This window comes from Poecilia latipinna, unplaced genomic scaffold, assembly GCF_001443285.1.
Source record: "Poecilia latipinna isolate Pla-1442-1.1 unplaced genomic scaffold, P_latipinna-1.0 Scaffold1065, whole genome shotgun sequence".
In the NCBI taxonomy this organism is placed as follows: Eukaryota; Metazoa; Chordata; class Actinopteri; order Cyprinodontiformes; family Poeciliidae; genus Poecilia; species Poecilia latipinna.
Genome location: NW_015113681.1, coordinates 156,748 through 181,708, shown reverse-complemented (window position 1 = coordinate 181,708; position 24,961 = coordinate 156,748). Strand labels below are relative to the sequence as shown.

The 24,961-nt window shown below is 37.8% G+C and overlaps 2 protein-coding genes across 2 annotated transcripts in view; both read right to left on the bottom strand.

The window, feature by feature from the left end:
* The window catches only part of rpa1 (replication protein A1), a 29,649-nt gene extending 12,122 nt beyond the window's left edge, over positions 1-17,527 (bottom strand). The window contains exons 1-13 of the mRNA XM_015051785.1: positions 17,261-17,527; positions 16,888-16,935; positions 16,186-16,264; positions 15,580-15,688; positions 15,386-15,471; positions 14,984-15,058; positions 13,835-13,952; positions 12,989-13,091; positions 12,312-12,380; positions 11,787-11,979; positions 10,748-10,884; positions 9,339-9,487; positions 120-249 (exon numbers count right to left, since the gene is read on the bottom strand). Of these exons, the coding sequence (XP_014907271.1) occupies positions 120-249; positions 9,339-9,487; positions 10,748-10,884; positions 11,787-11,979; positions 12,312-12,380; positions 12,989-13,091; positions 13,835-13,952; positions 14,984-15,058; positions 15,386-15,471; positions 15,580-15,688; positions 16,186-16,264; positions 16,888-16,935; positions 17,261-17,290 (1,326 nt within the window). The 5' untranslated portion in view covers positions 17,291-17,527. The remainder of the gene's footprint in view (positions 1-119; positions 250-9,338; positions 9,488-10,747; positions 10,885-11,786; positions 11,980-12,311; positions 12,381-12,988; positions 13,092-13,834; positions 13,953-14,983; positions 15,059-15,385; positions 15,472-15,579; positions 15,689-16,185; positions 16,265-16,887; positions 16,936-17,260) is intronic.
* Positions 17,528-19,249: 1,722 nt separating this feature from the next.
* On the bottom strand, positions 19,250-24,702 carry serpinf2b (serpin peptidase inhibitor, clade F (alpha-2 antiplasmin, pigment epithelium derived factor), member 2b). The gene is made up of 9 exons (XM_015051778.1): positions 24,431-24,702; positions 23,897-23,964; positions 23,738-23,803; positions 22,744-23,023; positions 22,506-22,649; positions 22,234-22,422; positions 21,732-21,874; positions 20,302-20,506; positions 19,250-20,215 (listed from the first exon to the last, which is right to left on the bottom strand). Exons 2-9 carry the CDS (start codon positions 23,948-23,950, stop codon positions 19,863-19,865), a joined length of 1,434 nt encoding a protein of 477 aa, XP_014907264.1. The 5' UTR covers positions 23,951-23,964; positions 24,431-24,702; the 3' UTR covers positions 19,250-19,862.
* Between the last annotated feature and the right edge of the window lie 259 nt (positions 24,703-24,961).

Genomic DNA, 24,961 nt, shown 5'->3' with positions numbered 1-24,961 from the left:
GTGGGAAAGCGGTTTGAAATTTTTGAAAATGTATTAAAAAGTAGATGAAGAAAATGCAATTCAGATTCACTGCATTTATATCTCAAGACAAAGGTGTGTGTGTGTGTGTGTGTGTGTACCTTGTCACCGTGTCCCAGATGCTCCGACTTCACGTCAGCCAAGGACTTCCAGTTCTCAGAGAGCCTTCCGCCGGCACCCCTCACCTCCGTCAGGGACTGTCCTTCCATGGCGTGTCCTTCCTTGTCAAACCTGCATGAATCAAAGACAGCATTTGGTTCGATTCAGCGGTAAAAAAGAGAAAGAGACAAAAAAAAAAAAAAAAAAAAAAAATTCACATTTGTTGAATGATGTTGACAGATTAGGAATCCAAGCTAGGAATTGAAATTAAAAATCTGAACAATTTTGGGAGAATCCAAACTGTACTGGTGCCATTCGGTTTTTGAGCCCAACCCTAATAAAGTTAACTTATTAAACTTAAAACACTCAAATCATGACTTTGATGTTTTAACTGGAGATGCATCCATACAATATCTGTATCGATACTAATGTTGGAAAAAAAAAAATCTAAATTAATATCGGTGACAACATGCCCAATCCATGAGAGCAGATCTATTCAGTATAGTTCTACATGTTGCACTATGAGTGACATCATGCTTTATATTGGCTGTTCTACTCTTAATTGCACCGACTGAACAAATTAAAGTTTTGTTGTTTTTACATGTTTGACCAAGACTGTGAAAGTGTTGGCATATTGAAGTGTGCTGTACTGCTGCAGTTATCAAATAAATTTGTAACTCAGTACATTTATGTCTGTTTCAAAAGTAAAAGGCAATTCGGCACCGTTTTTCTGTATCAGATCGGGATCAGAAGTGAAAATAATTAGGTGGTTTCCTGTTTTAACCCCTTTTTCTGCATAGCCAAAAATTCAAACCACCTTATAGTTTAGATTGAACCAAAAAAATACGACCCGACCCCATAGACATGGAGTCTGAGCCAGATCCAGTCCAAGTTAAGTTTAATTATAGGCCCTTGGCCCAAAGCAAAAAAGATATTATTTTAAGTAAGATTTCACTGCTTTGGTTCTCAGAGCATAATTTGAGTAAGCAGCGTAAACATCTGTCGTTTTTGTAGCCTTTGCTTTGAATCTTCCAGCTCCATTTTGCTCGTTTGGGTAAGAGAGGTGCAAATCATCCAGGATGCATGATTGATAGGAGCGGAAAAGGGCGGGGCTTGTGTTGCGCTCGTTAACAGTCTAATAAAGTCTGTCCCTTATTTTATTTTTCTCATAAACTACCTAATCACCTATTCAGACTACATTTACATTTGATCCTCCCTTTGCTGGTTATACTGTAAGTTTAAACACCAATCATGAAGCTAATAACTTCGGCTCGACTCGGTCTCTTAACTTCAGGTGATGACTGCAGCGAACAGCAGGTAAGGAACTAATCAGAAGAAGTAGTGCGCACAATTCAACATAACATTCGAGGGAAAAATAAATAAATAAGTAAATTAAAATGCATGGCATAACGGATCCAATTATGAACGGCATTAGAATTCAATTCAACGTTCGAACCAAAGAATGAGGCACAATAATCCACCGTTGTTTACATGTCTTCAGAAGACTGCAGGGTGCCCACTTAATAACAAACGAACCTTTTTCCAAGCGGGGAATCTTGTTTGCCTTTGTCAAAGCATAGATGGCTCATCTGAGAGCAGAGAAGGCCCTGAAGCTTTTGAAATGAATCAACAGCGCAGACAGATGAGTTGGACAGGGTCAGTGCTGTTATCAGAAACCCATTTTCATGCAATTTTCTCAGAAACTGAAGAAAAGACAAGAGGAGGGAGAATTAGAAAAGGCACTAGGAGAACTGAGATGGATGGAGGTAAAACGCAGAGAGATAATTCAGGTTAAAAAGGTCAGAGGTCAACAGAGCTTAGTACTCTGGCGTGCGGCGGAGTCTTATGCAGAAAGGAGGTTGGATTGCAAATACGACCAGAACGTCTCCTCTCCTGCAGGCGTGACTAATTGAAAATATTCCAAATTAAATATTCAGACTGTAGCCTGCACAAAGCCGCTTGCCACCTCTGACGAATGTGAGCGATTCTTTCCAGTGGCATTTGATTTCCCCGCTTGTGTACCTGTAAAGATTTGCTTTAATTGCACTAGCAATCGCTAAGCTGCCTTGACGCGATGAAAAGAGAAATTTCTGGACCTCTCAGAAGAGGAATGCCTCTGAAGGGGAGGGGAAAAAAATTGTGTAGCAATTTAGCAGAATTGGTTAATATTGTACTTTTTCATGGGGCTGCTACTAACTATTTTAGTAATCAATCAGATAAAAAATTGCCACATTCTGCAGATTTTTCATTTAACCTTGTAAGCCTTTTATGTACATTAGAAACACAAAAGATGCAAAAACAAATAATTCAATTCGTTTTTCAAGCAAAATAAACATTTTATTGCCAGTAATGCAACATAGCATTTCTATAGACTATGCTTGATCATTTGTAGATTAATTGATTTTTTTTTTTTAGATTAACCAATTAATAAGCAAGACGTTTTTAATAGGAAATTGTATTTATATATATATATATATATATATATATATATATATATTTTTTTTTTTTTTTTTTAAACAGAGTTTGTACCAGGTAGCACTTTAGTTCTGGGTGAAACATATTCACAGGCAAAGAATTTTTTTAATGTTAGATGCAAATGTATACATTTATCGGCTTAGTTGCTGCTCCGAGTATCAATACTCATTTAATCACGACTAATCATTTCAGCCCTTCTACTTTGACAGTGATTTAAATCTACAGCAATTTATGTTTTAAACTAGTTAAGATCAGAAGTATTTCACACATTTCAGTGGAAGATTAGAGGAGAAATGAGGAGGATCTGTGACACTGCAAAGGCCTGACATAGACTATGCTGGGTGATAAATTGGTCCCAGAAATTATTGCGATAAACAATAATATTGTTTTGAGACCATTTTCAAAATGATAATAGTACATTAATGCTAGATCGCCATATCAAAGATTAATACACTTTAATCTTGTGAAGAACACTCAACACTGGAACACTTTAAATATTCTAAAAGAGTAGAAAGACAAGAAAGGAAAAACTGAAATATAAATCACACAACTGAAAAATAGATTAAATGGATTATAAAGACTAGATAAATGTAACTAGCATTGAAAAAAATAATCAGGATGGAAATGATCAAGCTCATTATCATGCAATAGATTTATTGCGATAAGTTTCAACTTAGTTGAAAGCAAACGGGCAGCATCGTTTACAGACAGATGCCTGCACACTAAAGGGTTAAAGACCAAGCAGTGCTATGCATGCTGCAAACATGTCAAAATCCAGCGTGTTGATGTGTCTTGCGGACAGTACGGGAGCAGAGACGTGTCTGAGGAACAAGCAGGAAGGGATGAGGAGGAAACTCCAAGTAAGCAGTGTTCTCACCTCCAGGCTAAGACTCTCAAGCCTAAGCTGAGAGTGGCAGAGACACAACAAATAGCATTCCTCCATCTTCTGTGACATTTTGATAGCCCCTTCATCTAAAGCAAATGACATGCTGTCAAACACAGAACCTGCTTCCATTGTAAACAATGAAGGTTTTGGGATGTAAACAAGGACCATTGTGTTCTGGTGAGTCATAATATATCGCCGAGCATGGGCTCAGACATCTAAAGATGTCTCAAGGTATTAGTCAGGCAGATATTTTGCAGCAAGTATATAGCATCACTAACAGCCGCTCCACTAAAAGTCAATATATCTTGGAATTGTAAATAAACGTTACCCTTGCAAGATAAACCTGAATAATTTATTTTTTTTGTAGGTGCAGAACAAGTTTGGATGAGTTTTTATTTTTTCTCTCCAAGATTTGGATTAAATAAAAATGCAATAAAAATGTTGGTAGCATTAAAAAAAACAAAGCTGCAGGATGAAACTTTGGTAAATATATATATATATTATTATACGTGTTAAACCGGTCACTTTGTCATGACAGTATGAGACAGAATCTATGAGAAATAAAACAATCAACATCCTCTGCCTCCTCTTAGTGCTTCTACTCTCGTCTGCAAAAATGCACTGCAAAGTCAGAAACAGCCAATCAGAGACAGGAGGAGGGTCTTATTGCTGTCAAGCTTGTGTCAGGTTAGTTAGCACTGATGACGGCAGCTAAACGGCTTTCCTGGAACAGTGAGTTGTTTCTCTGCCATTAGCACATAGAGCGGCGTGTCTACAAGCATGATCAACAGTGCTAAGACCCTCCTCTTGGCTCTGATTGGTTGTATATTGGCTTTGATTGGAAGGCTTGCATTCCTGCAGATGGCAATTAAACATTTCCAACATCACTTAATCACGTTAAGGCATCTTGACGGACATTGGAAGTGAAGGACAGGAGTATTGAACAGTGACTGTTCACATTTTTTGTCAATACAGCCGTGGCTTCTACTTGTCCAAGTCAAGCTTAATTGTCTATAGACGTAGCACAACTAGTTGGGGCATTTACAAAAGTTGGAAATGGCTAGTTTAGAAACCAACCCATACGTTCTCCCTCCTGATACGTTTGTTGATTTGATCAAATCAACAATTTTGCTCAAATTCATGCCACGTGATTTATACCACTGTGTCAAACAGCCTTTCCTCCTACACTGGAGCAGACATTTAAAAGCGTACAAATGCCTAGATGCCAACCAGTTTTTTTTTTTTTTTTTTGTTTTGTTTTTTCCTTTTCACACATGCAAGGCTACATGATGGTCTGGCATTCTATCCAGGGTTAGTAATGATTAGACATGTTCCTTTTCCACAATGTTTGACTGCATCTTACTACTTTTAATTACTTAAAGTATATGGATGTTAATCTCTTGACCTTGTAAAAAAAAATGTTTGGTGGGAATCCAAATACGATACATCGTAATCTTCTTTCCTTACTACAAAGTTATACAATAAAATTACAAGTTAGTTTTCAGCCTCATCTGTTTGTGCAGCACTTCATGGATATTACATGAAATCAACTAAATAAAAGTGACATTATGCCACCAACCTGTTTTACAGGAGTTAAAACAGGTCTTCTTGGCGTCTGTCATGGCGGAATGGACCTTCTGAATAGTGTGACGTCACGTGTGACAGGTCAGTAGAAGCATAGGGAGGAGGTGGAAGAGTGTTGTCTTTTCACAAATAATCTACCTTACATTATACTGTCACAAAATATAATACCTGATATAAAACTGTACAAAGTATTTTTGTAAAAAGTTACATACTGCTGCTTTAAACCCAAAGCAGTGAAATCCTGCCGTTAGTAGGCTCACAACAACACGTGCGTATTTCCAAAGTCAGAACAAAAATGTAATTTAATTAGTGAAACCGTTTCATTGCCCAGCAAAAAGATGCATGTAGCACTTTGGTTTGAGAATAAATTAGCACTTCCAAACAACAGTTTAAATCACTCTGTATTAATTAAAGTTGACCCACACCTTCATAATAACACTGTAAAACCCAGGAAAAAAAACAACAAAGATGATGCATTAATGAGGCGTCATCTTTACTGGACTACTGGCAAAGCTTGTTTGTTTGTTTGCTCCCAGGCTCCTGTAATTACTGCCCCAACTTTATGACTTGTCTGTGGCAAGTGGAAATACTCGAGCCCTGATAAGAAAGACGGAAAATGTCAGCTGGACTAAAATGAGATAATGGGAAGCGTCTGAGGGTGGCTGCATCAAGGCCTGGGAATAAACCTGATAAAGGACTGGATAAAGAAAAGACTCCCCTGGCTGGCGGTAAGTCTAGAGGCAGCGTGACCCTCCCTAAATGTGCTGTTGCCACCTAATGGACAAGAGCATCCGCACAGGCGGATGTGGGTGTAGATTTCATGGCGCTAGCAGCCTTCGTTCAGCCATCAAACAGGAAGCAGCAGACATAATCACATTACGGCAGCGTTAATCAAAGATCAAGATTATTAGTGCGCAGAACGGCATTGGTTTGACAAAGAAACGAGAGCCATTTGATGTCCTGCAGGATGAATCAGGGAGCCATTAAAAGGGCCGCAGCCCAACTTGTCAAATGAGCACTTGAGCGAGAGCAGAGCTGAAACAGCTAATACTCTGCAAAGAGTACGAGACAACGGCCCACCAAGGATACACTATTCATTTGAAGAAGTCCCACAGGACTGCGCCAAAATAGTCAAATTAAAATGCCTCTGCAGCAGGAAGACGGCCATGTCTCAGCAGCTTTGGGTCTGTCGTTAAAGAGGGAAAGCCGTTGTTTCATAAAGTGGTGCTATTATGCATTTTCCAGGCACAAGCTTGTATTATCAAGTTCCTACTGCATGTTACCTTCTGTTATAACAAAAACACTGTGTATGTCAAACATAACTTGACTTTGCAATATGATGGCTTGAAATTGGGCCTCTGACTCTAAGAAGCTCCGCCTCCAGCACCTCATCACAACAATGCTTCTCCATTATGCTGCTTAAAGCCTCTTTTTTAGGAGCGTTGGACTAAGTAGTTTGCATGATGAGCTGTCATTATTACAACATTCAAAAGATAGTCATCTTCAAATCCCAGTGGGAAAAACATGGACAGTGCAAGTGCAAGCCCATTTTGTCAGATTAAAAAAAACAAACAATAAACTTCAATGTATTTTATTAGGATTTATTTATGGCCGATTTAGGCTTAAAGGTCTTCAAATAATGGAATTTCAAAAATTTCAATATGATTCAAGTATTTTCCAGGTCTCAGTTAGGATAATTCTGGTAAACATATTTCATATCCTGTATTTTTATTATTATAATTTTTTTAGGTTTTTCCATCCACCCATCCTCCTTGATTAGCTAAATATTTAACAAATCTGCTGTAATTTCAAAATTAAGCCTTACTCTAGCCAGATGTGTAAAAGAAAAACTCACATTGAAGGTTTTGAGTCTTCAACAGTGCACAGTCTGTATGTCAGAGAGGCCAGGAGAATGTTTTTATCAGGACAGATTTATGACACCAGAATGCACTTTTTTGTCCCAAAAAGCTAAATTATGTCCGACATTTAAGCAAATCTTCACGTCTTCCTGAACATTCTCTCCCTACAGAGAAACATCATTGCAGCATCATGTTGAGAGGATGCTTTACTTTATAAGCAACAGGGATGCCAGTCAGTTCTCTAGAAGGGTATGTGGAACCACCCTGAATGTCATTATTAGCATTTTAAAAAATGTTTTAAGTAAAAATAGATGTCATAGCCAAAATAAATAAATAAATAGTAAAAGGGTGCCAAATAAAAATGCTCGTCATACTTTTTCAAGATATGCATTTTCTTAATTAAATTGAAAATCATGCAAAATGTTCTTTACACTACACAACTATGGATACTTTTGTGTTTTTTTTTAAGTTAAAAGACTTAACGTTTCTGGCAAAATATGAAAAAAAGTTCAAGGGTTATAAACATTTATGCAAGGCAGCGCATGCATTCTACAGCCAACAGTCCTATAATGAAAAATAAAACCTCAAACAATCTTTATGCTGAAGTCCAACTATAGGCCTAATGACTACATATTCACCAGTTTGTCCACAGCTGCGTTGCGGCGCTCAGCTATTCTAAATTATGATGTCGTCTTGACTGTTGCTCTCACAAGAATTGACTTGAACTGAGAGTAATGAATCGGGTCTCGCCTCCTTCCATCTGTGACTTTGAAACTGTTCATTAATGACTGCCTCGAAACCTGTGGGAACCCGCTGCTCAGAGCAGACCCCCACGGACCGGAGTTTCTTCAGCGGGGAATTAAACCAACACCAGGATTTTAAGGATCATTATCTCTGGCCGCCCAAGAAGAGACAGAGTGGACAACAAACGTCTGTCATTAAACCCACGAGGAAACAAAACAGTATAAATAAGTCTTTGCAACGGGGAGTTAATGATGTGCAGGTAAATGGAAAAATAGCACCCCAGAGGGATCTTAATTAGATATTTTCAATCTTGTGAGCAAAATTAAATCCTCCTACAACAGAAAACCGCAGTTTGAGGTTGAAGTGACAAATGTGATGAATGATAATAAATAACCGCCGGCTAATATTTCCCTATTAAAATAAAAGTCACATTTGTTAATCGACTTTCTCGTCTGGGAACTAGAGGTCACATTGTGAAATATTTGACAGATTCTGCCCAGAATGGTTTAGAAAAATCACCAATTGAGGAAAATGTATTATCGAAAAGTAAAAAAGCTCAATCTCTTTCTTCCATAGCAAGAAAAGAAAAGTTGTTTTAATATCCTACATCTAGGCAAGTTAACAGAAATTATCTCAATAAATAATATTGTTTTGAGACGATTTTTAATCAATATATTGACAATGGTATAATAATGCAAGTTTGCTCTCTCAAAAGACCAATAAAGTTACATTTTGAATAGACCATTTTGACACTGGAACTGGAGTATATTTTAAATAGCCAAAATAAAACCACCAAAAACAGTAAATAAAAATACAATAAAAACACACACACACACCCATAAGCATAAATAAAGTGGTTGATGGAGTTTAAACAAAATTGCCCTTCAAAATAATGATAATCAAAAGCAGCTTTCAGCTTTTATGCTCCTCTATTCTGGAAACTTCCAGAAAACTGCAAAACTGCTGAAACACTAAAATCAAGACTAAAAACTCACTTGTGTAGAGCTGCCTTTGATAGCATTTAATGTCATTTATCATAATGTATTGTTTATTGTTTCATAATGGCTTACTTTGTTATATTTTTATGGTGTAAAAAACTTTGAACTGCTTTGTCACTAAAATGTGCAGTACAAACAAACTTGACTAGAATGGAGTCAGTCATCAAGCTCATTTTGATTTATCATGCTATTAATCAAATAGCTTGTCGCTTACTGCGACAGGCTTTCCTCCTTCTACAAGTGAATTTCATCTTTCATTCATAAACTATGTGAGCTCAAATGGCAAATATTTCTGGATAATTTCTACATTATATAAGTGATAGAGGAACAAAAACATGCAAAGATAATTCTGGGTTTCAGCACAGTTTGCTAAAGTGATTAAAGGGTTAAAAAAAAAAGAAAAAGAAAAACCAAACACATTTTCACACATTAACTATGATTTCCGTTGATATGGAACGCTTCACTAAAGTGCCCTGACCATGTGGCTGATGGGAGGGAAAGCTAATCTCAATAACGAGAATCTGAGCATGCCCACTTGCAAACTGCCGTTTAATTTCAGCACAATGTGAATCAACACAGACGCTGCCGGCGCTAAAATGTTTACTTCATTCAACTCTGGATGTATGCGAGGCATCCCAAGTGCCAGAGCAGGAACGCATTTCCTGCTCGACTTACCAGCCTCTGAGCTTGTACGCCTCTGGGATGTCTGGGTTGATCATCATGGTGCTGCTGAAGGACGCGGAAAGTGAGCGGCCTCCGAAGTCCGAGAGCTTGGCGCTCTTTATGGCTACGATCGGCTGTCCGGAGCCGTCAAACTTCTCCGCCTGCGAAACGAAAAGAAAATGTCTGAAAATGGGCCTCAAACGTCGCTCAACTCCGTTCCTCCACATCATCCGCAGTAAAGCACATTGTCACACAGATACAAGTAGAACGGAACACAAAGTAAACAAGTCAGTAGTTCCCCCAAGTTTTTCTGCTTCATAACCTTCATACTTTAAACGACTAAAAGAACCAGAAGCTGGGAGTTTTTTTTTTTTTTAAAAAAAGGAAGATTGGAGCAGGGAGTGACTGAATACTTCATACATATGGAAAATATCTTTAAAGTTGTTTGAGCTGGAGCTGTTCTTAAGCTGCACGTTTTGTTTCATCAAATCCCTTTGGAAGTGGAATACATTTAAAAAGGAAACTAGAAGGGAAGAAGCTGCCTCTTAACAGGAGGAAGTGAAATTGGACTGAAGCCAGAAGGGAAAATAACAAAAAATAAAAAAATAAACGTTGGGAGTTCACTTACGTTATCACAAGGACACATTTTAGTCAGTAATTTTATTCTATGAGCTTAGAAGTATTTTTCAGGTTTCACAACTCAAGCAAAGAGCAGCTTTTCCAATATGCAAGGATGCAACTAACGGTATTCAAATTTTCTATCAATTAATCGGATAAAAAAATTGGCACATTGGTCAGATTTTGCATTTAACCACTTACGTTTTTCTTATACATTAGAAACACAAAAGACGCAATTGAAATGAAAAAAAAAAAAAAAAGTTTTATTTGTCTTAAAATTCAACAACACAGCATTCTGTTAGTGGACGCCTGAACATTCATAGCAAAAGATGAAGCTAAAAATACTTTAACAAAGTTCAGCGCATTCTGCTCGACTCATCAGTAGAGTGTAGTGATTTGTTACTTTCTGAATTAACCAATTAGTAATTAGATACCAAAGAGTGCTTAGGAGATGTTTTTATATACTGAATTTGAACCAGGTGGAGATAAACATGCCACTTGAGTTCAGGATATTCCAAAGGTTTCTATTTATTTTAAATGTAAAATGTACATATTTCTTTACAGTTTTGGCTTAATGCTGTTTTTTTCAGCAAAATTGCCTTCTTATATCAAGTCTGTTTACGCCAATTAACGATTAATCGTTTGATCACAATTATTCTGATTTAATAGTTTCAACCCAAATCATATTTTTTTTTTTTTACCTAATTTGATTTTTTTACCCAAAACGTGGCATTCCTTGAAGAAACCCTTCCACTTAGAAACACTTAAACAAAAACTCTCCGGCTCTGCGTGGTTTTACTCACTTCCTCTCCCCACAGGGTGACGGTCACCAACTTTCCGGATATGTCCATCAGACTCAGCGTTCTCTTGGACACTTCGCGGTTGGACTTGGTCGTCAGGCGGGTCAGCTCATCCACGCTCTTGCACACTCCAATCACATCTGTAATGCAAAACAAGAGAAAAAAAACAGGAAAAAAAGGCATTAAGCATAGCGGGACACGCTAGATTTACGGCACCAACGTTCTGAACCTCCGTGTACAGCCCTGTTCCATTCGCATGGAAACATACGCTGAATATCCTCTGAGAAACACAAAGGATTTATAAAGTATATCTAATTTCTAAAGCTGCCTCAGGTAATTCTTCTTCATTTAGCAGTGAAATAAAAAGGAATCAGATGTTACTTTGAGTGTTTCATATCCATAGCAGCATGAATGTTTTTGTTTTTAGGAATCTACTTAAGGATCGGAAAATTACACATTATGAAAGTTGAGATTTGAACTGTTTAAAGGGAAGATTCTTATTGCAGGAAATGCCAAAAACCTGGAAGATGAATTTATTTACATAGGACTATTTGCTTCATGATGCTTAAGTCACAGCTACAACCAGATTCATATTTACAAGACAAAAAGGGAAAAGATAGAAACCAACTATAAATTTCTTAAAAAGACTAAATATATGTCATGAAAAAACTCAGAACAATTAAAAAAAAAAAAAAAAAAGTGGATTACTTGGAGAAACTTTTCCAGTATCTGAGATTCTTTAAATGTAGTCCTAGGCTGATTTAGATAATCTTACACAAAATGTGACGTTGTTTCGCATAGAAGATGTTTATGTGCGACTCAAATTTTTGCCCATACATATGCAACATTTAAAACCTGCGATTGACGTATGTAAGGCCAACTAATTTAATAGATTAAATTACTTAACATTAAGGACATTGAAGCCTCAATTTTAGATAAATTTAAGACTTTTTAAGGACACGCAGACACCCCAATTAAAGTTTTACATTTTCTTAAAGTTTCCGTTTGTGATTATGCAGTTTTCATAGTTGCACGTCCTTACCAACGATAGCGTCTTTCTCTCTGTTCTCCAAGTCGCCGATGGGGACAAAGTCGCACTGCACCATGGGAACGTCGCAGCTGTCCTCACAGGGAATGACGGTAGACTCTCCGTTGAGAGTCATTTCGTAGTCGTTCTTCACCGACGTGTACTGCTTGTTTGCGATCTTCAGAGAGCCCTTGGAGATGTAGTAGACCTGGCGGAGGCAGGAGGGATGAAGCCGGCACGTTACTCAGAGATCTGGGGGAGCATTTTCACCTGACTTGAATGGTGCAAACGAGATAGGACTTCAGACAGCAGGGGAGGTAGGGAGGCATCAACAGAGCCTGGCAGATGATCATAAGCTGCTTATTGTATGGGTACGGCGCTGCCAGATGACTCATTCATAGTCTCTGTGGTTTTAACATGCAGAGTACCGGCAGCTGTTGACAGAGCGCCGCGCTGCCAGAGCTGTCTAACGGCGAAGGAGGAAGAAAAGTTTTCCGGCAGGTAGTTTGGGAAATCCCGGGTCTGGAGGAAGAATCTCACCTTGCCGACCTCGATGAGAGAGAAGAACTTGTCGACTTCTTGGTTGAAGCCGGTAACACGGATCTCCCCCTGGAGTTAGAAACACGAAATCTTTTTTTTTTTTTTAAATAGACAAACTTTGGACACAGATATTGGAGTTTATTTATATATAATAATAATTAGTGATGCACTGATCCACGTTTTTCTACTTCCAATACGATATCTTAGGTTTGGTATCAGCCGATATCGATACGATACAAAAACCCCCGGCTGAATTAAAGTTTATTTCTGTAAACAAACAGAAAGAAATGTACTGCGCAACAAATTTATTGGATAACTCTGCACCGGTACAACACACTTCAATACATGTAAAAAACAACAAATATTTAATTTGATCAAACACATTAGGAGTATGACAACCAATGTAAAGTAAATAAACTGAAACTGACAAAACAATATGTTGACTACTTTGGTCAAACGTAAAAAATAAACTGCAACAAACAATCTTTCAAACGGTTCAGAAAGTGCAATTAATGTACAATAAATAAAGCATGACATCACTCAAAGCACAAGGGATAGAATTAGATTGACTAGATCTGACTTTATGGACTGGACACATGGTCACGGATACATGAACGAGAATCTTTTTCAATATCAGACCAGTGCATCCTTAATAAAAACAACAGATAAAAACTTACACTTTCATCTACGATCTCCATAGAGAAGAGTTTTCCTTCGCCTCGAGCATTGCTCCACGTACGAATGGAGCTCTTATTGGTCACACGAGCCCGGATCGTCCACCTTTAAGAGAAATTTATTGCTCATTAAAGCTTTGTAAAGCAAAAGTTTCCCTTTTCCGAGGATATGCATACATACATGTATGAATGAACGCATTTAGTCATTCATTCATTCACAATCTGTTCTTTGCAGCTTTTGAAAACAGGTTTCCAGGACTTCCATTCATTTAAAAATCTTTGGCTTTTCTTGTGTTTACTTCTTAGCTAGGTAGTCAATTTCAATACCAGTGAGGTGCTTAAAATAAACTTAGTAAAAGTACAAAGATGTAAAAGAACACATAAAAAAGGGAAAGTAGCCTGAAAAGAAGACAGCAAAGAGGCTGTTTTTTTTTTTTTCTGCATTTTTTTAGTATTCCAGACTGAGGTTTTGCAATGCTAGGTGCATAAACTGCTAATGCAAGATGTTCAAAAAAGCTTAAAATTAATAGTTTAGTTTTTGTTTAAAAATACCACTCTACTCTGCAACCACTAATGAAAGAAAGGCTAGAAAAGAAATACATATATCCACCCGAGTGTCAAGCCTGCCTATTTGACAACTTTCTCCACACCTATAGTGATTTATAAGCCTGGCAGACCTCCAGGCTTAACTTGCCTCTCCACCAGACTAATTACTGTTTATTTTAAATAGGGTTTTAGTAACAGTGACAGAAGAGAGTGCAAGAATCACAACATAAAATTACTATATTTTCAATGAATGTATATTAAAATTGTTACAATTCAAACGACCAATAAAGCATGCATACTGACTTGGACTGGTAGGGGTTGAGGCTGGCGATGGGGACAATTTTGGAGCTTCCTCCTGGAGTATCAGGCAAAGCAGAAGGAGTCTTCTTTGCAAAGTCTCTCTTCAAATTTCTGACCACAGCTAGAGAAACAAAGAGGGGAAAAAAAAGGAATAAATAACGAACAGAGAAGTGGAAGAATCTAATTTCTTTGGATTGCAACCGCTTGATCGGCGTAATTATCCCACTTCACGGGGGGAAAATCTCAACAAAAAGACGCAACGCTTCAAAATTTTACCGACTTGACTCCCGCCAGGCCCGGCGATTGAAACAGATGAGGATGTTATTAAACCAGCTGGCCCCAGATACGTGATCCGGCATTTTAGGTGAGAAGCATGACTCGCGTTCCCACAGAATCGGGGCCGAGCGTAAAGCACTGCAACAAACCGGAGCAGCTCTTCCCGAGCGCAGCACATTTGATTTGTGTGCGTCTCACGTGGAGGATTAGAGTTCAAAGTGTCCACTTAAGTCCTCCCACTTTGCAAACCACTGCACTTCTGGTAATTAAGCCCCCCACTTCTCCCCAGATCAAGCAAGCTCACTGAGAAATGAACAATGACTGTGCTGATGATGACCAGGACGGCTGCCACAATCTTAATTCCCCACAAGGCAGATTTGAGGGATGAATACCTCCCATGACACACGCGGGGGAACACGGAGAAATCACGGCGACGGCTGGATTTCACATCTCTGCAGGCTAAAATTGCTAGAAAACATGTTTGACATGACCACCTTGTTGTCTTTCACGGACAAGTAAATGTTCTGATCTAATCCACACTTTTGAACAGTGCCACTCAAACCGAGGTGTATAAAACATAATAACTGCACACACAGGCGAAGATGGATATGCTTGCAGACAGGAAACCAGATGGATTTGGTGAATTTCACGGCAAAACAAAAATATTTCCACAAATTAAAAATGCAAATATTTCTACAAGGGCTGTCAAAATTATTCCTGTCATGGGAATCTTTAGGTCACCTCTCTGCGACGGATAGCTGCTGCCACCTGGTGGCCATTTTTGATAGCAATTTCATTTCTGTTGTGAATTGTAAAACATTACACTTTCCTAAATTTTATTTATGTTGAGCAGGTTAAATGCAAGCTTTCACTCACCTTCATTTCTGTTTTGTGGCTGCAGAGGCGATCTGCTTTCAGGGACTGGAGCTGGTTGCGGGCCTCTGCTCTGACCTGATGGGGAAATGTACATTAAAACAATCAGAATTAACTTCACTGTCCAAAATTATGTGCACAAAAACGTTTTGAATTTGATTTCAAGCACTCACTCTGTTACAAAAATGAAGCATAATCTAAATATTTTAGTACTAAACATGTAAACGATGTACAGAAACTTTTTTAAAGTGCAGAAGAGCAAAGGAAATGAGAAAAAACAAAATGCAGCTCAAACATTATTGTTGTTTACATGTCTGCAAAGGAATAGGAAAGCAGTGATGTCTGTGATTATTTCCATGCATATTCACTGCGTCACGACAGCTTGAACGATGAGAAAATGCTCACCGTCAGAGTAAGGAATTGGGTCTCCTATTTTACCAGAGGCGTCAGCAGGTTTGATGACGTCGATTTCTAAAATGATTACCACTCGTCTGCAAAGACAGATAATACATCAGAATAGTTGGAGGGGGGAAAAAAAGAAAGAAAGAAGAAGAAATGCGATATTTCCAACAAAATCTAATCCAGCGAAATCTTCATACCGTCCATCTTTGAGCATATTGGTGACCTGCCTCTTCAGGACGCACACACAATTTGGGACCAGAAGGTTTTCCTCGGCCATGTAGTTTAGCTGAGTGGAGAGCATGAAGGCTGCAGAGAGGCGCAACATGAGAGGAAAGCATGAACTGGAAATCTTACTGCAAATGTTTAGGAAAACCAATATATGCAAGAATCACTTTCACATTTCAGATGAGATTTAAATGTGAATCTTTCTTCTTTTTTTTTGCAAACAAACTACCTTAAAAACTAAAAAAAAAAAACAATCAACTAACAAGAAGGCTGGGCTTATACCCCCAACCTACTTCCTAGTGGGTCAACGATTTGACATCCAGCTACAAAGGAAAACTATGACGAACCAACAGAGTCATTTAGTGTAATGTTTTTGGAAAATCCTGATCAAATCATAGTTTCTAATCAATTATTTGAAAGCATATGTCCCATCACAAAACATTCAGATGCACTTTTGTTTGGAAATGTAGCTAAAGAAGCTTATAGTTTACATAACTTACATCCTTTCATCCCACAAATGGAAATGAATCGCATTCAAAACATTCGAGCAAAAATAAATTGGAGACAAAATAACTTACATGACAGTGTGTGTCGTCCATCGCTCATCATCACCCTGAAGCGAGAGGGCCCACTCCCGCCATCGATCTTGCGAATGTTCTAGAAGTTAATGTAAAAACTGTTGACTATATAGATGGAAAATTATGATTTAAGCAAAATTATACTTCTCAAGTGGAACAAGATGAAAAAAGGCATTACAAAATACTCCTGCAATACCGTAAACCTTGTAATAGTTACTGACAAGAGACTTTGGACAACCACTAATATTCCCAACTAAAATAAACCTTGGCAGGAAAAAGACAACAAAAATGGTGGATTCAGCAAAAAACAATGAATGGGGGGAGGGAAGCACAAATTTAACTTTAGAGGGTTGGTATGAAAATAGCTGGATGCATTGAAGACTCTTTGAGGCCCAAGACTGAGATTAATCAGTGTAAATGCAAAATTAGATACACAAGTTAACACATATCTACGTTTAAAAAAAACGCTCAAAGTTTTTTCATTGAAAGTTATTCTTAATACTCTTGCATGCAAAGAGATCTACTTTTATCGTGCAACTTTTTTTTTGATAATGTTGACAACTCGTCTTTCCGTTCAAAATGTGTTGTTTGCGGAATAACAAGTATGGTTCCGTCAATCAAATGGGTTGATTAAAGTCATTTACAAGCCGTTTCGGCTGTAATTAGTGGCGCAGCTGTTGCATAAAAAAGGTTGTTACTCACCACCAACTGTAGCACTGCTTCGTTCCAACCGCTGCCATTTGCTAAAGCCTGGAAAATGATTAATGGGGGGGATCAATTTTCACAAATATCTCATCACATAAATACACGTTTTTCCATTCAAATTAGCTTACAAACTTATTTCCATCTATATTCGACTGTAATTTGGATTGAGTTAGTTGTATTTTCTGTTCTGTTAAAAGATTAGCAAACCCCAACATGACTTTTTAAAACGTACATATAAAAGTATATTCTGCAAACAAATTAATGTCAGCTTGATGTTGACTACAACAAAGACAGTTTGGACATAATGATAAACCAAAACAGGCTTTACAACACTTTATTAATATAGTTCGTTTTTATAAATCAGTCTTACCTCTATCGCGCCCGTTGAAAGACTTGCCATGACTGTAATTGGGTAGTTTAGTAAGAAAATACGACTTAATTTGACGACTAGTAGACAAACAGGTCGACGAACCACTGACTAACAAATGCAGTCAAACTGCGTCTGAGGCGCCAAAAGCTGACAAGGACGCGCGAAGAGTTGAGCGTGCTGTCAGTTTCCGTTTCCGCTCACTGATCTAAGGTAAGCTTAGAATTATTCAGAGAGTTTAAACACAGCTAAGAGTCGCTGCGAAACTGACCTGAGATCGGTCGCGCCAACCAAAGTGTGACGTCAATATTTTAATGTGGTGCGTTCAAGGAGGTACGGAAACAGGCTACTTATTACATATTCAAAAAAGATGTTTGTGCGTTTTTCAAATAAAAAGTAAAAAGGGAGGTGAAACTCTGTTAGATTACTCAAATATAACGTACACTAAAGTTGTGACAAACCTCACAAAATGCACTGTAGTAGTTTCAGGACAAATTTCTTTGACAAAAAGAGGTAAATTTGCAGACTACGCCATCTGACGATGTTCAGTTTACTAATTTCGTGTTAGATACGCGGTGCACTTCAATATCATCAAATAAAACGAATCCCATCATTCGTTGATTTTTTTAATTATGTGTTTTAAATATTTAACTGTTCATTTTGAGGCTAAATAAAAAAATATTTTTCTGACGATAATATAACACCAATTAAAAATATTTGTATACAGAAATAAGGCCGTGGTACAGTCATGACAAAGGTTGCTGGTTTGACAGCAAACAGCAGTTGACAACTTCGACAGTGACAAGACACAAAATGTAATTGCTAAAGAAGCAAATGAGAAGCAAATAATGAAAAATTAATTGGAAGGAAAAAATGTTTTGAAAAAAAAAAGGCACAGAAGAGACAAGGATAGCAGCACCCTTGAGATGATTACCAATCACAGCCCACTCAATAGTTTGGGGGAGATTAACAAGGCGTGGGCTGCTCAGTGGACAAAGTCCCGTTTTCAGATAAAGGTAAATTTTACATTTTATTTGGAAAGCTGCCGATGTTGATGTGTGTTTTAGCAAGTCCAAAGTCAACTCAGCTGTTTATCAGCAAATTTTAGAGAACGCTGTGTTTCTTTCTGCCGACAAACTTAATGGAAATGCTGATTTAATTTCCCAGTGTGACTCGTCTCCAGTACACACTGGCCCAAAGAAGTATTGACAGAATAAACTCTACAGCACATGCGTTTCACTACATCCACATCATTGAATTAAAGCACCTTTTCATCAGTCTTTTAAAATATAAATCATTTCTGCATTGTTTTTCAGCAACTGTATGCAATAACTATGAAATATATGATTTTTGTACAATGATTTGTGTAAATGAAAAGTTTCACTTTTTGTACCATATTACTGAAATATATGGTAATATTGTGATTTATTTACATATGCAACCTTTTATTACATGTAAAATCATAACTTGTAGCCATGAAGGGATTCAGATTGATACATTTATTTACCTGCAACATAAATTTAAAAAGAAAGTCCAGGAACATACAGAACATTACAAACGTTACAGGAACGTTACAAGCTGTAACATTGAAATTGTGCTACACTGCAAAAACACAAAATCTTTAAAAAAAATTCTAGTTTCTAGTGCAAATATTTTAATATACATGGAAGAAGATTAAAAATAACTTATTAGTAACGTTTCAGCAAGATACAGGAGGGGGTTTTTTTACTCAAAAATTTCTTACTATTGATGAAAAAGTGCTAGGTTCCACCGGCAGATTATTTCACTTATAACAAGGGAAAATGTCTTGGTAAAACTGAAATAATCTGCCACTGGAGCAATTAAGTTTTCATCAATATTAAGGAATTACTGACTCAATGCAAGTTCCTATGTCTTGGTGAAAAGTTACTTGTAAGTTAGTTTTAATCTTATTTCAACTGTATTGAAATATTTGGACTAAAAATATTAGTAAGATATTGGTAGGATTTTGTGTTTTTGCAGTGCAGGCATGTTGACATCATAAAAAGTCCAAGTGGTATAAAAGGAAAACCTCAGCATCATCTAATATGACACTCCATCGTGTATTTACTTGCATTTTTCAAATTCCTTAGAATTGGCCCTAGGGTTCCTATCCTCCACTGTGTGGAAGCAAGAGTCCTGGATTTTTATGGATGACGTGGTGGTTAAGTTTTTGGCAGACAGAATCGATGGTTTAGTTAATCATGTTAAGGTTTTGTTTCTGCGCAAAGTTTAGACAGTCTGAAAGGTTCGGGAGCGGCACGTAAATGTCTGCGTAAGGGAAGGTGTCCTGAGCCGTGTTCAGGAGAGCGGTGAGGAGTTTTTGTATTGAAATTTGGTCCCTGTAATCCTTGTTGTTGGTGCCGAAAGAAAGCTGGACTTTTTTTTGGCATCATTGGAGGTTCTAGTTTTTTTCAGGATGTGACTGGCGTGTTTAAATTGCTCACCAGGGTAGCAGTTGACCTGCATGTCTGGGTGTGTGAGTTTGGGCAAGATACTTTGTTTCAGAAAAGTAATACTGCAGACTGAGGCTGTGCAATTATCTAATTTTCCTGGGGGGTGGGGGGGAAGCAAATGATTTTAGTCTCTATTTAGGATTAAATTCAACTGAGCCCATGTGATTCTTGTCAGCTGGGAATCCTACTTTATCTTTACTTCCAACATCCCCCCTCTGCAGGACAGGGGCTCCGGGATTGGGGTTATTGATGACACCCATGAAGATTGGTATGTGAGTTACATCATCCATTAGCACAAAGAAGAAGGGCTGACTGAGGTGAAAAATAGGATTGGATGCCCTTGAGATGATGGTCGTTGTGGCGGCGGCAGCCCTCGCGCCGTCCTCGTTTATCTCCATGCCAGACTTGTGCATTACGCTGGACACCAGCAGGGGGCCATCTGCGATCCCACCCAAATTGGGATTCAGGAACACCTCCCCAAGACCTGAGATAAAACCAGCGATTAGAGAGGTGGTTTATAGCATCCTTTGTTTTACCAGAGCTTGCAGATGTGAGAAAGTTACGTCTTACCTAGTTTGGTAAGAACTTCCTGCAACTCCTGAGAATATTCCAGCTTGAATTTGGGAACTTTAACTTGGACAGCCCTCTCTTTGGGTAGACGTTCATACAAGTTGGAGATATTTAGGTGCGAGGAAAGCAAAGACACGTTCACTCTCCCCGACTCAGGCATGATAACCAGCAAACTCATGTCCTTTGTGAATGGGAACCTTGCCACCTGCACACAAAGAGAAAGGATGTAGTAGTTTCTTAAAGGGGCAGAATTATGTGTTTTCCAGGCACTTTGTGCCATTTTATAACAATTAATTAACTATATTGACTTCAGTTGTATAAAAAATGCTATATATATCCAATATGACTTAAAAAGAAATTTGACTTTGTAAATAAACGCCTTCAAATTTGGCTTCTGTTGCTTTAAAAACCCCTGCTCTTTCTGAAACTGCCTTCAAGAAGTCATCACAACTTAATTTCTCTATTAACCCTTTAACGACATTTTTACCGCTGCGCATGTCCTCATATAATGAGGACATGTGCAGTTCCACCCTGTGTTTGTTAATTGCTGCTGGTTAGTCTGAAGGAGCAGAGAGGAGGAGTTGCAGGGGGAGGGCTGCTCTGTGCAGTGGAAGCTTGGAGCCTTCTCAACTGCATCCCAGAGGAGTAGATGGTGTTTTGCACTGCTGAATGGTTGCCATGGGAGATTAAAGGATTTTTTAAACATGCATGAAAGAATCAAAGCAACACTCCAGGTATGTTTTTGATGAGGGAATATCATGAAACTCAAGAAAGCTGATTTTACCAAACACTGCCCCTTTAAGAGTTTGATTCTAAAGTGAGTTGGACATATTTTTACACCTGGGTCATTTCATGTCAACTTTGTTTTTGGTTGTTTTAAAATTTTATTAAAAAAAAAAAATGGAGAAATCCAGAACTGTAAAAGAGATTTGCAGTTGTTAACAGTTAAATACTCTTGTTTTTCGCAATATTTTCAATTTTACTATGCATGCCTATTAATCAACTTGCGTGAATAGATGTGTATGAGAACATACTACATACGCCATGAATTACAGAAAAATAATTCAAATATGCTGTTGATGTAGCAGATTTACTTATTCCGTTAAGATAAATAATTAAATAAATATGAATCAAATCCTCTTAATAATGTGTAACTGACATGTGTTGGAGGACTAATGGATACAGAGCAAACAGAGAGGTATTAAAACTCTGAATCCTAAAATGCTTTGGTCCAAATGCCTTACCCATTACTGCACAGATAATGAAATTGTTGTTTGTTTGTTTGTTTGTTTTTTTAATGAACGTTTAATACAAAAACATATGAAGATACTGCAAAAAAAGATGTTGAATTTTAGCATTCTTTTGCATCAAATTTGAAAACAAATTCCCAGAGAAACAGAGACCCTAAAACTTCAGAAGGTGAACTTTACCTGAGCCTCCAGCTCACTGTCCATTAATAAACTCAGCTGATGTTTGGTATCATCCATCATATCAACATCCACCAGGTGCAAATCATCAAGGTAAAAGACGCCTTTGGAGGTGAAGTTCGGGTCAAACCGAGCTTTCCACTCTCCTGTCAGACACACGGGGAAATGAGATTTTCATTTTTAGTCAGCAGCATCTTTCAAACCAAAAATACTTTATGAAGAAACAATAATATTTTTTGGTAGCTTGATTACATGTTCTTGATTACACTCTTAAAGACATACAGACACATATAAAAGATTCAGAATTTCATCAAAAAGTTCATTTTATGGATTATTAGGTTTTCTAAAAACATAATTTTGATCCCAATCATGAGACTTACCAAAATGAACACTGTGTTAATAAGCATAAGAGTTTCACTTTATCGGTTAAGTAAATGAGCTTTTCAGTGATGTTCATACATATCGATACATCGGTTACTTAGAAGTCGGCATGTTGGCCAATCACCTTTGAAGTAAACGGCATTGATGAGCATGAGAAGCAGATTGGGTGGCAAAAAAGACAGGAAGTCCATCATTTTTCCCTCTGTTGCGTTCTCTACCCACTCATTTATCTGTTGAAGGCTTTCCACTATTGCTGGTTCCGAGTCGTAATACCGCAGCGACTCGTTCACAAACTCTTGCTTTCCCTTAAACCCTAAAAAAGAAAAAGATGTTCAGCTTTTTTTGGGGGGTGGCGGGGGCTCAAAATCAGATATTAAAACAGAAATTAGAACAAACCTTGACGCAGAAACATGCGCGTGGCGATTTGCACGTCGCTGTTTCTCAGCTGCATTAAGACATGACGTAGAGACTCGTGGTAACACGGCACGCTGTTTTCATGGAGGTGATACATCAGCAGCTCTTCCGTCTCGTTTTTCGCACCTTGAGATAAAACACAATTCCAAATTGCAATCTCAACTACACCACGACAAAGTAGGCTAAATTCAACAGAGGTGGTAAGCAGTTTCTGCAGTACCTAAAGCCAGTTGCGAGAGGGCCAGCGATATGCTTAGAGGAGAAATGATGACATTTGGCTGCTCTGGTGTCGTCTCCAGGTTTTGTAAGAGCTGCATCCCCAGTCTCTGAATTGCAGCAGTGATAGTTTGTTTGGTGTCGGGGCTTCGGCTGATAGCCTGACAACTGTCTCCCTTTTCTTCATCTGGCGATGTCTTGTTTGCCGTCGGCAGGTCGGACGTCGCAGTAACAGTCGTTTCGTTTAGAGTTGTTGGCTCCGGTGTCCCCTGGCTTTCACCTTCCTATAAGCGAAAATGACAAAACCAGGGTCCTCACTGAGCGTGCAGTACAAGAACACAAAATGTAACAAAGCATTTTTGGTCTGGTGTCTAGTGCAAATATCTTAGTACACTTGAAATAAGATAAAACTAACTTGGATGTAACTTTTCAGCGAGATAAACACGCTTGTTTTAAGTCAGTCCACTTCATTGTCGTTTAATTATAAAGCACCAAATCACAACAAATTTTGTCTGAAGGCACTTTACAAAATAAAAATAAAAAAATCATTTAAAGTTAATCCAGTTGATATGAGTTCTCAAACAGTTCAATAAACTCAATGAATTACTCAAAGTAGTTTGCCAATTTTTTTCCACTTATACCAAAACATTTTTCCTGTTTTAGGCGACAAAATCAGCCAGTGGAACTAAAACTGTTTTTTTTTTATTTCAAGAATTATTAACTTAAAATATTATTTGTCTTGCTGAAAAAAATACCTTTCATTTAGTTTTGCCTTATTTCAAATGTACTAAAATATTTGACTTAGAAACTAGACCAAAAATACTTGGTATGATTTTTGTGTGGCTGCAGTGTGTTAAACACAAATTTCTCAATTCTTGCGGAAAAAGTTACTTTTACGTTAGTTTTGCCTTATTTTAAGTGTACTGAAATATTTGAACTGGACATGGTAAAAATGTGTGTTTTTGCGGTGTGTTAAACACAAATTAATCATTTCTTACTTCTATGGGTTGACTGGTGTTTAGAGAAATTAGGGGAATTGAGTGATCTTCTGCCACTTCAGCATTCTGTCAAGAACAAGATGGCAGAGGACAATGGTCTTTCAAAGTTTTCCGTAATCAATACAGATTTTTTTAGGCGTTTTTAGATAGTTTGTTTACAGTAGTTCCTAGGCTGCAGAGACAAATTAACAGGAGTGTCAGGCAGAGGTCCATATCCAGAAAAGTAACTGTAAGAGAAAAATATATATAATACAAGGTCATTTTTCCTCAGAGGCTTACATTTCTTCGTTACAGAAGTAGTGTTACGCAATAAATTATCACTAAAGATTAGTCTTTCTTCCTAATTTAAGCTAATCATAAAACATTACTAATTTCTATATAGATTTATCATGGTTGCAGTTTTTCCAACGAGCTTAAACACTTAATTTTCATTCATTTTAAGGAACACAGATAACCGAAGCATTTCTCCAACTCAATAAACTAGAGCAGAAGTTAAAACCTGTACCAAATCAACCTTAAACTGCAACCTTCAAACATAATCCAGCTACAGCAGAGCAGTGATTAAATGTTAAAGTCAGAATCATTCATCTGAAGGATATTTCAATGCAAGCATTGCACATTTTGAACAATCTCAATCTGAATAAAGAAAAAAAAAACATCTTAAATTGAAGATGAAGTTTAAAATACGTTTACCTTTTTTAAAACTACAAAGAAACCCTCCTGGTTTGTCCACAAAAAAGGAGAATCTGTTCGATGAATGGCTGAATTCCCTGAGAATAAAAGATTGGCAGATGCTCAGCAAACGGTTAAATATGAACTTGCATTGATCGGGGAGGCGGGGGTGGCGGTGCTTGTTCAAGCCACTATTTGTTTGTAAATGCAGCCACCGAGGCTAGTCCTGGGTTAAATAACCACACGCTTGAAATATGCAGTTATCTCGCATGTTAGTGGGCCGGTGATGTGACAAAACTTCATCTCCGACAGGAAACATGACAAACCTGTTACAAAAGAGTGGCTAATCCCAATGCGCGCGCAGATAAACAAAACGTGCCAGAAAAATGGCGAATTATTTGGTGACGAGGAACAACACTCGCGCATTTCCCAGAAGGGCCCGGATTATGACAGCAGTTAAACAAAAGAGGCACCAAAATCTCGCTTCTGTGCCAAAAAACTCTAAGGTTGCGACCATCCAAAGAGCAGTACAGAAATTATTACATTAAAAAA